This window comes from Gopherus evgoodei, chromosome 1, assembly GCF_007399415.2.
Source record: "Gopherus evgoodei ecotype Sinaloan lineage chromosome 1, rGopEvg1_v1.p, whole genome shotgun sequence".
NCBI lineage: Eukaryota > Metazoa > Chordata > Testudines > Testudinidae > Gopherus > Gopherus evgoodei.
Window position 1 is genome coordinate 265953118 of NC_044322.1, and position 15899 is coordinate 265969016.

At 42.1% G+C, this 15899-nt stretch overlaps 1 protein-coding gene across 3 annotated transcripts in view; it reads left to right on the plus strand.

Moving 5' to 3' along the window:
* Nucleotides 1–12531, plus strand: part of PWP1 (PWP1 homolog, endonuclein) — a 39406-nt gene extending 26875 nt beyond the window's left edge. Inside the window, exons 10-15 of one of the 3 annotated variants that reach the window (XM_030545152.1) lie at nt 353–414; nt 4838–4949; nt 6817–6907; nt 7754–7875; nt 8190–8295; nt 10292–12531. In XM_030545152.1, the coding sequence (XP_030401012.1) occupies nt 353–414; nt 4838–4949; nt 6817–6907; nt 7754–7875; nt 8190–8295; nt 10292–10407 (609 nt within the window). In that variant the 3' untranslated portion in view covers nt 10408–12531. Of the gene's footprint in view, nt 1–352; nt 415–4837; nt 4950–6816; nt 6908–7753; nt 7876–8189; nt 8618–10291 lie in introns of those variants that run through there. The other 2 variants (XM_030545147.1, XM_030545160.1) reach the window with 2 other exon arrangements.
* Nucleotides 12532–15899: the final 3368 nt, after the last annotated feature.

Here is a 15899-nt window from a genome sequence, read left to right on the forward strand (position 1 = left end):
AAATTCTCATGTACTTTTTTTTCGCTACTGCATGCATAGTTATACAGTTGTTTTTGTCCAGCTGGAAGTAGGTATTTTTTACCCACTCCAGCTTATTTTTTGAAGATTTTTGGCAAATCCTGTATTTCGAGTTTCACCTCTGGTGAGGTCCTCTTGGAAATCTAAAATATACATCTTCTGTATTGCTAGATGCATACTCTGCTTTATGAAAAGGTCTTGAGTACCAACAAGTATAACAGAGTTGTATGGAATAGTGCTTCACCTTATCCTGCATGACACTGACTGAAACAGATGTCCTATATGTATTTTAAATCCCAATGTGTGTTTCTAAAACTTCCAATGTCCTTATTAGGTCCAGACACTACAGTTTCATCCATTTGAAACACAGACCCTTGTTTCTGGATCTTATGATAAGTAAGTGGGGAAATATTTGCTTTTTGCACTGTTGTAGGTGGGTCTGGTAGCACCACATTTTATTCAGGTTGCTGGATACTTCCTATTATAAAACTTCGTGTTCTGTAGCTTATAACTTTGCCAAATTTTAACTGTTTGGGATGTGCCAGTTGTCTGACTCATGCTAATTTTTAATTAATTCAGCCAGAATGATTTGGCTGCTTCCAAAAAATTTTTCCCCTGTAAAATAAATGTCAAAATTCTGACTACATTTTCTTTGTAAAGCTCTAGTGATCTCATACTTTGGATCAGATGCTTGAAGTTTGGCAGTAGGGGGTGGCCTTTCCCCCAGGAAGGTGGGGGAGGGATAGCTCAGTGGTTTGAGCATTGGCCTGCTAAACCCAGGGTTGTGAGTTCAGTCCTTGAGAGGGCCATTTGGGGATTGATCCTGCTTTGAGCAGGGGGTTGGACTAGATGATCTCCTGAGGTCCCTTACAACCCTAATAATCTATGATTTCTTCATTTCCATGAAAAACAACCTAAATTTGGACAATTTATAAGCCTTTGAACAATTGCAGTTCACACATGCTCAGAGACTTCTGTGCTCTTACTGTTTCTCTCTCCAATGGGCATAGATAGCACAGATGAGGAAGTAGGCTGATTTGAATGAAGAAGGGTCACAAACCACACCTATGGGAGGTGTAGATTAGGTTCATGAGACCTATGAGAGGCTGGGAGGAGAGGACTGAGTCGGGGGACTATCTGGGCAAGCAAACTTGGAGCTAGTGGGTTGAAGGGAAGAAGGTGTGGTGAGGGGAGAACAGATCTGATGGGGAGCTGGGGTGCAGAGGAAGAACTGGGACTGGCTGGACAAAGGGACTGGGACAGGTATCCAGGAGAGGGATATAGGGGCCCATGGGGATGAGGAACGTGGGTTGGGGGAGGTGACAGGAGGCATGAGAGTGACAGATTAACTAAGGAGCCAGGAGGAGTGGAATTGGGAATGGGTATGGACAGTGGCTGGGATAGGGTATATGAAATAGTGAGGCTAGGACTTGCTGGCCAAAGTGACTGGGACTAGAATGAGAAGCCTGAGAAATAGAGACAGTAACTGGGATAGAGACAGAATTGGAATAGGGACAAGTTGGAGAGGATGGGGCAAAAGGGGTCATGTTTGGGGGGAATGGGCAGAAGTCTGTGCCCCAGAGCAGACTTTTTTTCCCAGACCTTAGAATGGAACCCAGGATTCCAGAGTGTCAACATTCCTCATCTGTCAGCAAATATACTGGCAAAGTGTCCCATCCCTCTCTAGTGTTGGTCCACATAGAGGATGATAACCTACTATTAGCAGTTACTGTTAGGTCAAGTGGCAGATGTCTCTGCAGTGGAGCTAAGGGTTCCAACCCTGACGATGGATGAGCCATGTCTGTCAGTGCAATACCACATGATGGAAATTGGGTGGTTTTATTTTGCTTAAAAAAAAAAAAATAGGAAATTACACAGAACTGCAGAAAGAGACCTTTGTTAAAGTTGAAAAGTAAAGCACTCAGAAGTTCAGAAATGCTAGAATGAAGGTTGCCTGTGCAGCCTGAGTTGGCTCCCCTGTTTGTTTTGCATTATGGTACAGTCTTCAATTATATGATCACGTACTATTTTTTCCACAGGATGCCTGCCTGACTTGGTACATGGGATGGACCTGATCTGGGAATGAATTGGGGTTTTGTAGTGAAAGAGACTTTGGTCTGTAGGATGCCTGTTTCATTTCTTGCAGAAATTGAAAGGTGTGTAGTAAATGAAGCAGGGAACTGCATGAAGAGAAAAGGTGGTCTCAGGTCGAATGGTGCCCTGAAAAATGGGATTCTATCCCTGTGTGAGTTCCTGTGTGATCATGGGCAAGTCACTTAAGCCCAATTTTTCACAGATTGCCACTGACTATATTCCTCATTTCCTGGATGCCAAAGTAGAGACCTTGGGGTCTGATTTGCAGAAGTGCTGAGCACTCATAGCTGCAATTATAGTCAGTCGGAGCTGTGCTTTGAACAGATTAAGTGCTATATCATGTTAACTACTATGAAAAATCAGGTTCTATATGTCTCAAATAGAGCACCCAGAGTTAGATACTTTCGATATTCATTTCTCTGTTCCTCACAGAGATGAGTGAAGATAAATTAATGTTTGTGAGGTACTCAAATACTAATGTGATGAGCACTATAGAAAAGACAATGAGGAGATTCTCTCTTTGGAGCAGGGGTTGAATAGTGTGCTGCACAGTAAGAAGACAAAATATTGAGTAGCTGCTCGTCCATTTTGTGCACTGCATAAGGCACAGAGGTCCTGTGGAAAAAATCGGATGTGATCATGTCATTAAAGACTCTCTCCTGATGTGTGCTCACAGGAGGGCTGAATTAAGGTTGCAGAGACATTCTGCCATTTCCTAACTTCCTGACATTTCCTAACTTTTGAGTATTTGACATTGTGCCCTTACTAATGTTCTTTTAATGTATTTTTTTTGTGTGTGTAATATATAAAGAAAGTGTTCATAGGGAAATACAGAGGTTCCCGCTTTGGTGTATAGTCACTTCGCTGTTTCTCTTCCTGCGTCTATGTTCTGTGCTAAAATACCAGTCATCCTGTTTCAGTTATTCATTAATTTTATTTAGGTATTCTCTTAGCAGGTCTTTGTTTCCAAAGCTTGCATTTGACTACTTCAGAAGGATATACTACCTGTCCTCATATTTGTCTGAGAGGGGAGTAATTTTATCTGATTTATAGTACCCACCGTAATTTCATTCGTTCACCGTAACTGCTCTTTCCTGTCAAATTTCTGTTCTAGTTTTTAATGCTTTACCTTTACGTTACCACCTTTAAAAATGTATCCAAGGCTGTCACTCCTTTTCATTTGCTGTATTTAGCTTATCTTAGAAATCTGGTACATTCTCTTAAAATATTTATCTGGCCTCTGGGATGGTTTTGAGTCTACTCCTATGCCCAGTCTCCCTTTTTTTGCTGGGGCAGACTTCACCAAGTCATCTGCAGCCAGTCCTCCAATGCCATAAGCACCTGTAAAGCATTTACTGATTTCCTTAAAGTATCTTGTGACCTAGAAGTAGTTGAAGGCTTTTGGAGGGTGTTTGTTGAAATGTGCTTTCATGACATAAAAGTCAAGGAATTCTATTAAAAGCTATACTATAGCAAAATTGTGCTTTTCTACAGTGTGACGGAAGATGTGAGGCTTTCAAATCAATGTTTGTTGGGCTTTTTTATGTTTGTTTTTAAACTACAAGATAGTGAAGGAACAGGTTATATTGAGGGTATTAACTGAGCTGAAGAGGTTTCTAAAGCCATGGTGTCTTTCCTCCTTTCAGGGGTGAAAGTAAGCCGGTACGGGCCGGTAAAAAGTGTTCACCAATACCGGCCCATACTCAGCTGACTTTAAAGCAGGGTTCTTTGCCGCGGCAGCGCTTCAGCATCGCTGGCCCTTTTGTGCCCCCCGTCGGTGGCCCTGCCAGGTCCTTTAAAGCACTGCCGCAGCAAAGGACCCTGCTTAAAGCGCTGCCCCTTTGGCTGCTGCACCCCTCTGACTGCCAATGGGGGGGGGGGGAGCTGCCCCGGGACCGGTGATTTAAAAGGGCCTGGGGCTCTGGGTGCTGCGGCAGCGCTGGAGTCCTGGGCCCTTTAAATCGCCGCTGGAGCCCTTGGTGGCACGGGCCAGGCAGAGTGGAAGGGCTAGCTGGGGGACGCTGGCCTCAAGCCCTACCCCTTCTGGAGGCTGGAGCCAGCCCCTGTACTGGTAAGTCTTCGGCTTTACTTTCATCTCTGTCTCCTTTCATTAACATCAGACAACTTCGGCATGCTTGCTGCCACTTGAAGAGTTTCTGCCCCATTGGGCTCAACACAAGAATTATCAGTCCCACATGAGCCACTCATTCTCATCTGCTCTTGCTCATTTTAAATATAGGCTCTCCCCAGCCACTTCTAACGCTTAATTTCCTGTTTAAAGCTATTTGAAAATACACACAAGATGCATTTTTCATAAATTGATTTGCTAACTAATATTTTATTTTTTAACAAACTGGTTATTTGAAACTAGTAAAATGAAAGATGTATGTTCATATTGAAGTGATATGTTGGTGTATAATTCTGGCCCCATGCATTAGTATTTCCTGTGTAGTGTAGTGATTGTATTGGAATTCATCTGCCTCATTTAGTCTCAATAGAATGGCTGTTGTACCCACAAGAAACGCCTTGGTCCATAATATAAATCCTTTCTACACCTTTAGCATCATCTTTTATTTGCTTTTTCAAAAGTGAATCTGAAAATCTAAATATTTCCTGTGTTTTGAAGCTGCTTTCATTAAAATTCATGAATAAATTAGTGAGAACATTGCTAGGTGATAAATGATAAAACAAATTTCATGAAATGTTCTGATGTGATTTCTTCTAGGTCTGCTGTCCTGTATGATTGTAGAAGTCCACAGGATAACCATCGAATCTGGCGGTTTAGTGGACAGGTTGAGAGGGTGACTTGGAATCATTTTTCACCTTGTAACTTCTTAGTGAGTATATATTGTATATTCTTTCACCATACACTTACAGCTGTCGTTGTTGCACTTTACCTGTTAATCTGTTCAGCGGCTGCCACTGCTATTTCATGGACTGAGTTGAGCTACCAGCATTTTCCACCTTGATTGATAACCCACTAACAATTAAGAATACCGATTACTTATGAATTTGGTATCTTTTTCACATGAATGCAGTAACACCATCACTAAGCCAGTTTGTGCTGTTTCATTAATTTCTGGTGGTCGAAGCAGATTTTCCAGTGCTGCAGCCCTGTTACATCTCACTGTTGCCCTCTACTGATATGTTACTTCCTCAGAATTTTTTTTCCAACCTTTTAAGTGTAGATGAGACAACTTTTAATTTAATTCCTTACTTAAGCAGTAGAAGGCACTGTCTCAAGTGTAGCTGGGCAAAAAATATTGTAATTTTAATGAAAAAACAGGGTTAGACCAGGATTCAGTCTCCACATCCATTCACTTCTTTGCTTACAATCACCAAAAGTGACTTGCATTTCATTACATTTGTGAAGTAATCACCATTTTGCTAAGACCACCAACTCATTTTACATAGACCAGACATCAGATAACTTTTCAGTTACTGTTGACCAGGGATAGATTTGAACTGGTAGCCAAGAGGGTGAAGGCTCCATATCCTCTGACATACTGGGGAACAGTCCAGACCATTGAGGGGCTGTGTCACCCCTGCCCTGTAACTTGTGTTGCCAGACTGCTCACAAACAGCCTTCCAGCATGCAGGTCACTCCTAGATGTGTGTGTTTGTGTAACTGCAGCTTGCCAGTCACACCCTGGCTCTCACTAGCCTTGGTTACACTGCAGGGTGACTTCAACGCACTTCTTCTTCCAGATTTTCCCCCAGAACTGCATGTCGTGTACTGCCCAGCCCTCTCCTGAGCAGTCCCAACTATACTAAGTCCATTATTCCTTTAACAGATAATATACACTAGCCTGTTATCTTAAATAGTTACCCAGGCACTTCAATTTAAACACACTGGCTTAGATAAAATCTGTTTCTTTTTAGTTAATGAATTTGTTTTATTGTTTTAAGTGAGTACAAGTACTGAGGAATAAGTCAGAAATAGGCACTACAAAATGTTTCATTTTTCTTGTAACTAACTTCACAGACTATATTAGATTCAAGTAAAATATCTCACCACATGCTTCTAGCAACATTACTGGCCAAACTCTTCAGATCAGAACCTCTCCCCCACAGTTCCATAGCTGTCTCCTGTGTCGTCTTAGGTGCAGAGAATAAGGTGGGCAGGGAAAAAGAGAGTGGAGTCTTGGGGTGTTTGCCCTCCTTTTTTATAGTTCCTCTTTGAAAAGCATTTCCAGCTGAGAACCAGGAGACAGGCAGTCTGCTGAAAGGAGGAGACTCAGAGCTGCAGATCTCTTGGTCCTTGCCTCCCTTCCTTGTCAAAGACTTGTCTGGGAAATGCACTTCAGTCATGATTTTAGCTTATGTTCATAACTCTGCGTATAATGTTGCTTGATATTACTGCTCAGCAAGTTGAGTTTTCAAATGATACATCACAAGGCATACCTTATACAAAGATTATTACAGTAGTGCATAGGGTGTGAACACAGGGGTGTTTTCCATCACATACCCCTTTACCTAGTGTTTGAGTCAACCAGCATGTCAGGTGTGCAAGGTATTTAAGTGCAAGCTTAATCAAGCGTAATTTCTTGTTTAAGAAATGTGTGTTCATCTTGTTCAGGATACTGTAATATAAATTCTGAATTTTATTGGATTTTACAAACTTTAGATTGGATGCTTAATTCTTGGGCTGTTTCTTGTGAATTGATATGGCAGTTTCTTTTGACGACGTAATGTTTTCCCCAGGCTAGCACAGAAGATGGCTTTGTGTACTGTCTAGATGCTCGTTCCGATAAGCCACTTTTTACTCTGAAGGCTCATAATGAGGAAGTATCTGGTAAATTTTATATCTTCCTTTTATATGTAAAACGTGCCCATTAATGTGTAGTTGGAATAAGTCTTTTAAATAATTATGTGAATATGAACTTGTTTGAGAGAAGCAGTCTTTTGTTTATCAAAAACCTTTAGTACTAATCATGGTAGCTGGCCATTTAAATGGCCTCTTGGTCGAGTTGTATTTTAAGGGATGTGTGTTTTGACCATAATGCATTTTTCTCATAGAATTACATGAATAAAAATGGCAAAGCAGATCTCCATGGTTTGGGTCACATTCTTGAATGAAGTAGTTTGCACAAAGTTATTCCTCCATGAAGAGGATTCTGCAAAAACAAAAAAACCTGAAACACCATTGATCTTCTTTATATTTTAGGGTTTTTAGATTAATAATCTCTCACCCTGGATCAGTGATTATTAATTCTGATACGTACACACTCTGCAACTGCCTCAAAAATGAGCACATAGTCTGGGATAACAAAAAGAAGTCTCTCACTGATAGTTGAAAGAGGAGGCCATGAGGCTGGACAGTTGTCAGAGAAGCCATGAAGTAAGGAATTAGCAGCTGGAAGGGAGGATTGAGCCATGATTGCAGTCTGAGAGGTCCTGGTTACTGCCAGAGGAGAAAGGCACACTGAAGGTTTTTCACACCCAGAAGGATCCCTGCTTCTCCCATTAAGTGCGGGGGTGTGGGGAGTGGCAAATGTTTCTATTAGTCTCCACGCTGCTTCCTTTAAGGCACACGGAGAATATGAGGTTCTTTTGACTTCCCTTTAAAATGTTACACAGGGAAGAAAAATATGTAACAATTAAATGGTGATTTTTAAACTGCTCTATTCTAACTTTTCAGGACTCCAATTAAGCAGTCAGATCAAAGGATGCCTTGTAACATCATCCGCTGACAAATATGTGAAAATTTGGGATATACTGGGAGACAAACCAAGTCTGATCCATTCCAGGGATATGAAAATGGTAAGTAACTTACACGTCACTTCTAAGACAGTTTACATATAAATCATGATTTTAACCAGGCTTCATTTTCTTGTTCTCCTTAACATGTCAGATGAATTGGGCATCTTGTCCTGGGTACTGTTTATATCACACTATTCAACACACGACTGGCAGCCTCTGCTTTAAAGCCTTGGACCGAAATAGCCAATTATTTTTACACAATCAGTTTTGAAGAGGCATAGGAGGGCCTTACATTTGTTTAACTTGTTCTGTCAGGGTGTGTAAGGTGACTGTTTGTTTGTTTTTTGACATTAAAACAATATTTTTTCCTTTAGGGTGTTCTCTTCTGTGCAGCTTGTTGCCCTGATTTGCCATTTGTCTATGCCTTTGGAGGAGAAAGAGAAGGGCTTCGAATCTGGGATATAAGCAGTATTTCTTCAGGTAACATCATCTCGTTATTTAGAGTTTCAGGATTCCATTTTTTCTCCCTAATATACTGCATGTTCACTAATACATCAAATGAGGCAGCAAGGCAGTTGAGAGAGAACTGCAGGCTTCCGGTGAGTAATGAGGTGTGTCCAACATCCTGTTACATTGTTCTGCTGCTAACACTGTGCCACATACTTTGGGTAGATTAGTCCCTTCTCTGATGAAGTTTCAGTCTAAGTGGAATAGATACCTTGATCTCATGCTTTGAAATATGGCATTGCACTCTCACAATGAAAGTGTTGGAATCCTGCTTTAGGGGGGAAAAAAAAAAAAAAAAAAAAAAAAAAGGCGCATCTTCAAATTCTTAACCAAAATGAACTTTTTTGAATTGACACCTCTGATGTTTGTTAAAAGTGATGTATTTTCTTTCAATGTGTATTCAAAGGTGACATTGGTTTAGCTTATTCTTTTAGTTTCAGTCTGATGTACTGTTTTTTAATGCTGGCTGCATGGCTGAGGTTGAGGATCTTCACAGTTTTTATATTTTGTCTCTAGAACCACCGGCTTTTAATATGCAAAAAAACTTTTGGCTGTGGTTTGCAGCAGTGGGAACTGGTTTTGGCCGCATGCCCCTATTTTATTGTTTTATCATCTGTAATAAAGAGTAGTGATGTTGGATTTACTTTTTCAAAGGCCTGCAGAAATCAAATGAAAATCTAAACCCTAAAACCAGAATTAAATTTTAAGCATAACACCTTATGCAAAACTTAGCCTATCTCCAAGTGTGACTAGATGGATACCACTTAAGTACATAGGAAACAACCTGCCTTTCTCAGGCCATGTCTACATCTAAAATTTTGCAGCGCTGGTTGTTACAGCTGTATTAGTACAGCTGTATAGGGCCAGCGCTGCAGAGTGGCCACACTTACAGCAACCAGCGCTGCAAGTGGTGTTAGATGTGGCCACACTGCAGCGCTGTTGGGCGGCTTCAAGGGGGGTTCCGGGACGAGAGAGCAAACCGGGAAAGGAAACCAGCTTCCCCGCGGTTTGCTCTCTCGGTCCCGGAGCCACCCAGCAAACCGCAGGGAAGGAGACCTGCTTGCTCGGGGTTCCGGGACCGAGAGAGCAAACCGGGAACGCCGCGGTTTGCTCTCTCGGTCCCGGAGCCAGCCAGCAAACCGCAGGGAAGGAGACCTGCTTGCTCGGGGTTCCGGGACCGAGAGAGCAAACCGCGGCGAAGCTGGTTTCCTTTCCCGGTTTGCTCTCTCGGTCCCGGAACCCCGAGCAAGCAGGTCTCCTTCCCTGCGGTTTGCTGGCTGGCTCCGGGACCGAGAGAGCAAACCGCGGCGAAGCTGGTCTCCTTTCCCGGTTTGCTCTCTCGGTCCCGGAACCCCGAGCAAGCAGGTCTCCTTCCCTGCGGTTTGCTGGGTGGCTCCGGGACCGAGAGAGCAAACCGGGAAAGGAAACCAGCTTGATTACCAGAGGCTTCCTCCTTCCACGGAGGTCAAGAAAAGCGCTGGTAACTGTCTACATTGGATTACCAGCGCTGGATCACCAGCGCTGGATCCTCTACACCCGAGACAAAACGGGAGTACGGCCAGCGCTGCAAACAGGGAGTTGCAGCGCTGGTGGTGCCCTGCAGATGTGTACACCTTCAAAGTTGCAGCGCTGTAACTCCCTCACCAGCGCTGCAACTTTCTGATGTAGACAAGCCCTCACACTTATCTTCAGATAGAACAATCACAGACCATTTGCAGCATGACCACAGAACAGCAGCCAGCTGCTCTGTGGGGGAGAAGTACCATGCCTTCCTCTTAATGTATTTAGTTAGCATAATTCCTTTGTTTTGAAATATAAAACTTAAACTCTCCTGGTCTGGGAAAAAAGCTTTCATGACTCTGTTCGACTAAGTTTAAGATTCCCATTTCTTTACTGTAAAGCATGTTCTAGTTACTGTAGTGATCTTCTCTCCAGGATACTAGTATTTATGTAATCTCTTGCGTTGCAGTGAATGAAGTTTTTGGAAGCAGAGAGAGGTTGGTAGCTGCCAATACAAACTCTGCAACTAGCGGCTCCTTTGCCAGCAGTAGCAACAAAAGTCCAGAAGCAGAAATGGAATCATGACGGATCATACCTCACATAGATGGTATATAAATGCAAAACATCAATCCAGAGTATACTTTGGGATTACAGTTAATATGTACTCTGCACCCACTGGTTTGGAAAGTATTCATGGAAGTTTATCAAGTTTCCTGTAATCTGCAGCTTTTTTTCATGTTGTGGGAGGAAAACATGGTCTTGTGATTAAGATATAGGAGTCGGAAGTTATGGGTTCCTGCCTCTCACTGACTTGGAAAAATTAAGTAACATGCCTGCACTTTGCTTTACCTAGCACTGAAATGGGGCTAGCACATCACATGTGCGTTTGTAAACTTCACTTGTAAAGTGATGCATCTTTGGCAGGAAAGCACTGTGCTGCTGTAGAGTGTATAAAAAGGATTGTAACAAATGGATTTCTCTTTAGTTGCAAATGAAAACTTCTTCAACTGAAAATTGCCACAGTACTTAAGTCAAGGGCTGAACAAAAACTCTTTTAGTGTAAGTAGTCAAACAATGCTTAAGTTCCCCCAGAGTAAGCTGAGGATGGACTGTTTAACAAATTTCCAATATCGCTTTTCAAAGATTAACATTTTACTTTAAATCTCATAGAACAGTGTTTTTCAACTGGTGGATGGCAATTGGGGGCTGTGAAGCATTGTAAAACTACCATACAATCTAAAGCAAAGAAAATCTCACTCCCTGTACACCTTTACCCTTCAACGTCAACTGTTCTGTAAGCTTCTCGATACACACAAATTACACAGGTTTATTGTTGTGATATTGATCTTTTTTTTTTCTCCCTCTCTCGTAGTAAATGGAAGGGGGTTGTAGAAATCTTTGGCTGTGAATAATAGGTCACCACCCTGAAATAGTCTTAGAATATGAAATAGGGCAGAGATGCATCTTAAACCAGCTACAGGCCTTGGCCATTCCACAAAGTTTGGGATATTCTTTAAAACAGTATCTTAGTCTACTAAGAGATTTAAACACATGCAACTATCACACATTCCTATTAAACTGGAGGGAACACAGAGAGAGCTTTTAAACAGTTTCTAATTAGGTTTACCTAATTATGGAATGGGTTAAGATAGCAGTAGCTAATGGATATGAAGTGTGCATAATGGAAAGCTGTACCTGGTGTGTACTTAATCTTTAAACAACACTTTCAGTGTGTCCGATTTTAAAATAAGAAAGACACAACAAAGTAAATCCTGCGAGAATAAAAATAAAATGGGGGGGTTGTACTTAGCCCAGTGCTGGCTGCCTGTGGTGGAGGACTTGCTGTCCAGTCCAAAACTCTAGCTTGCTGATTAAAGCAGGAACTCTGAAAATATTTCAGGTTTGTCTGTTCTTGTCATAGCTTCCTCCCTTGTCTTCAACCTGTGTGCTTTAGTTCTTCTTCTTGTGCACTGCAGAGGAGTGCAGATCACTGATTCTTTTCCCCCAAGTAGTCCATCCCTAACCTATAGTCTTGACTCCAGCCTTCTTATTAAAGTAGCCTCCTGTCAGTCAGGTTTGGTTGCCAGTATCTCACAGTAATGTTTCAGCTCCTGGGATGATGATCTGTGAGAAATTCCGTTACTAGTTCCTTTTTTAAATGAGGCTAGACTGCCGTATTTTGTTCGTTTTTACCAATATACTGAGTTATACCAGTATATGCCATAGTGTGCTTGTAAATTACACAAAGGTGACCCGCAGCTTATTTCCCCTTCCCATATGAGAATAATTTTGTACATAGTAGGACAGTTGTACTACTTCAGCTTTATCAGTATAGATAAAAACTTAAAACAAAACAAAAAAACCTAAAAACTTTTATTAAATTCCATATTCCTTGGGCTGGGTTACTGGTGCCTTTTTTTAAATGGATGACGTCTATTTGAGCCCCCAGGAGCTGTGAAAGTACTGTATTGTCAATTAATACAATCAAAGGGTGGGAAGTAAATTTTGTGCATGAGCTGGTGAATTTTTGTGACAGTTTTGCAAGATAATATTAATATAGCTGAAAACAGTACGATGCAGTACCAAAAATGTCCATGGACTAATGCTAATTTGTGGTGCGGATGGCTTCATGAGTGTATATGAGCACTTGGGGATGTTTTAAGATATGCAGGTAATATATAAATAATAACTAATATATGTATATCCATATATATTTGTTTGAATGGTTGTGATTAGTATATGTATTTCACTTTGCAATGAATTCCCCTAATGTAAAACAAATACAGGAGTGGGTGGGTGAGATTCTGTGGCCTGCGTTGTGCAGGAGGTCACTAGATGATCATAGTGGTCCCTTCTGACCTTAGAGTCTGATTCTATGATTCTGTTTTTAGCTAATTGTCCTGTAACTTTTGGAAGGGGGTGGGGGTGGAAATCAATCACTATGTGGAATCTGCTTTTGTTTGTGCACCCAGATTCAGTTAATAAGTGATCTCCTTTTGAACAAGCAAACTTTACATTCTGTTTTTCAAGGTATGACATGTAGAAGTAGTTGCTAAGTGCCTGTTTTCAAAAGCTGTCTGTCACATAATGGAGTGCTTGCTAATCCTATGCTTCTTTAGTGGCTGAGATGCAAATTATCTTGTTTCTCTAAAGCAGTTGTGCCTGCTGTGCTTACTGTAAAAGAACACCTTGACTTTTTTCAGCAACTAAGGCTGTATTGCACTTCCAGCTTTGTTTTAGTTTATTTTCCAGTTGCTTTTGCCATGTAAACATGAACCCTAGTGCCAGCATGACAGGTACCTAACTCAGTGAGAAGAGCAAGGCTCTGAGTCAGGGCTGCAGGGAAATGCCTTGCTCTACTTGTGATCTGCAGATGGGACTTTCTCTCCTATAGCCAGGCAGCTTCAGCACCTAAGCCATTTCTTGCAAAAATGTTAGGTGTACCTGGCTCCCCCTCAAACCACCCTGGGGTGGCTCTGCTCCCTTATAATTCAAGGGTTAGGGTACTCAGAACAGATGTGGGAGACCCTAGTTCTAGCCCTACTCCTGCATGATGAGAGAAGATTTCAACATGGGTTCTGTACCTCATGGCTGAGGGTTCTCTTGCTTGTTGAAAACATTCTACTTTAAATCACTAAATAAATATTACTAAGGCTAGAGAGAGCAAGTGACTCAATAGTCTAGTGCATAGGGCACTCAACTGTAAGGTGGCAGATTCCTGCTCACATCCTGTCTCGGGGCAGGGGCCTCTCCCACATCCTGAATGTGTATCCTAACCCCCTAGCCTGCAAGTCATAAGAGATGCTTCTTCCTCACCCTCCGGGTGGAGTTAAGCCTGCCCAGAGCACACCCACCCAGCTGTGATAGACAGGAAGATCTAATTTCCCCTGATTTGGTGATCATGCTGGGGCTGAGGTATAAAAGACATCCAGCTACCTACCCAGAGGCAGAAATGTGGGGTACCTAGAGAAACTTTACTGTAAAACTTTAGGTGCCACATTTGTTTAGATGGAAGGTGAACGGGGAGTTGTAGTCTGACCCCTCAGTCTTTCCTACTTGCCAACTGTTGTAAACAATAACCCAGTAGATACTAATTTACACAGATTTGCTGCCATGGTGCCTGTTTGTCTGGGTCATGCCTACTACATGTATTCACACAGTACATCCTTTTCCCACTTTCATGCTCCTTACATAAACCCCTGGCCCCTCCTGCTGTGTACCACAGCTTGAATACATATAGTCAGTCTGTTAAACAAACACACCCTCCCCCACACCCCTAGCTGATCAGTTCACTAGCTACTCTTTGCATTTTCACCAGCATCTGTACAACATAAGGTGCCTAAAAGGGATGCAGCAAGGGCTGGGACTTGACTTAAAATCAGTTTGGGCTAGAGGCATATCAATCAATCAGCCAAGTCCCTGTTCATAGTGCAAGTCACTCTATTCCTCAACTGTGGTAGCTCTGACAGTTTATACCATCAAACTGTTCTTTGCCAGAGGAAGCTCTATGGTTTGGTTATTCTTAAGTCTTCTATTAAGGTTCAATAAGGACATGTGCAGAGTCATTCCTGCACTTAGGACAAAATAATCCTATGCACTGCTACAGACTAGGGACTGAGTGGCTTGGCAGCAGTTACAGTGGACGAGAAGCAGGATATGAGGCAATAGTGTGCCCTTGTTGCCAAGAAGGCTATAATGGCATTTTGGGCTGTATAAGTAGGGGCATTGCCAGCAGATCGAGGGATGTGATCATTCCCCTCTATTTGACATTGGTGAAGCCTCATCTGGAGTACTGTGTCCAGTTTTAAGCCCCACACTACAAGAAGGATGTGGAAGAGTCCAGCAGATGGCAACAAAAATGATTAGGGGGCTTGAGCACATGACTTATGAGGAGAGGCTGAGGGAACACGGATTATATAGTCTGCAGAAGAGATGAGATGATGAGGGGGGATTTGATGGCTTAAAGGGGGTTCTAAAGAGGATGAATCTAGACTGTTCTCAAGTGGTAGCAGATGACAGACCAAAGAATTAATGGTCTCAAGTTGCAGTGGGGGAGGTTTAGATTTGGTGAAGCACTGGAATGGGTTACCTACGGAGGTGGTGGAATCTCCTGCATTAGAGGTTTTTAAGGTGAGGCTTGACAAAGCCCTGGCTGGGATAATTTAGTTGGTCCTGCTTTGAGCAGGGGGTTGGACTAGATGACCTCTTGAGGTCCCTTCCAACCCTGATATTCTATGATTCTTCTTGATTACTTGCAGAGAGCTCCTTTTGCCATATGTTAAATTCAACTGCTTCACAGGCCCGCAGCAGCCATTTTTTAAAACTGGCTATGAAAGGACAGTTTTTCAAATTAATGTTTGTGTATGCTCTTTAACTGCATGGGGAATGCTGCTACTAGCAAGCCCTACAAAGGCAGCATTGGGTTAGGAGTGTGGCAATGTTGACACACACTGAGGCTCTGCATTTTTCCATTAGGGTCTGGAAAAGCACATTAGAAAAGTGCCACATTTGAATGAAATACATTTTAATTCCATAAATATATTAGCAGCAAACCTTCCCATTGCTAAGATTGCAGGTGGCTAAGATTTACAGCTTAGTAAAAAGTAATATATACTATCTGGACAATTTTAAGCCTCGAGTGGTCTGAAAGGTGGAATTAAGTAGGATCACGACATGCGTCATCTCCTATTGAACTGGAAATTCATAGAATATCTGGGTTGGAAGGGACTTCAGGAAGTCATCTAATCCAACCCCCTGCTCAAAGCAGGACCAATTCCCAGATTTTTGTTCCAGATCCCTAAAATGGCCCCTTCAAGGATTGAGCTCACAACACTTGGTTTAGCAGGCCAATGCTCAAACCACTGAGCTATTCCCCCCCAACACTTAGTCAAATGTTGGTCTCCTATACAATTTTTGTGGTCAGGTAATTGCTTTATCTACATTGAGTGCTGATTTTACTGACCTTTTTTTTTTTAACCAAAACACTTAATTTGTACTTCTAGAAGGAAAGCTGAGAATTTGAATGCTCTGTACTATGTTCTGTGGCTAAGAGAGAGAACACAAACCCCTTTGAATTA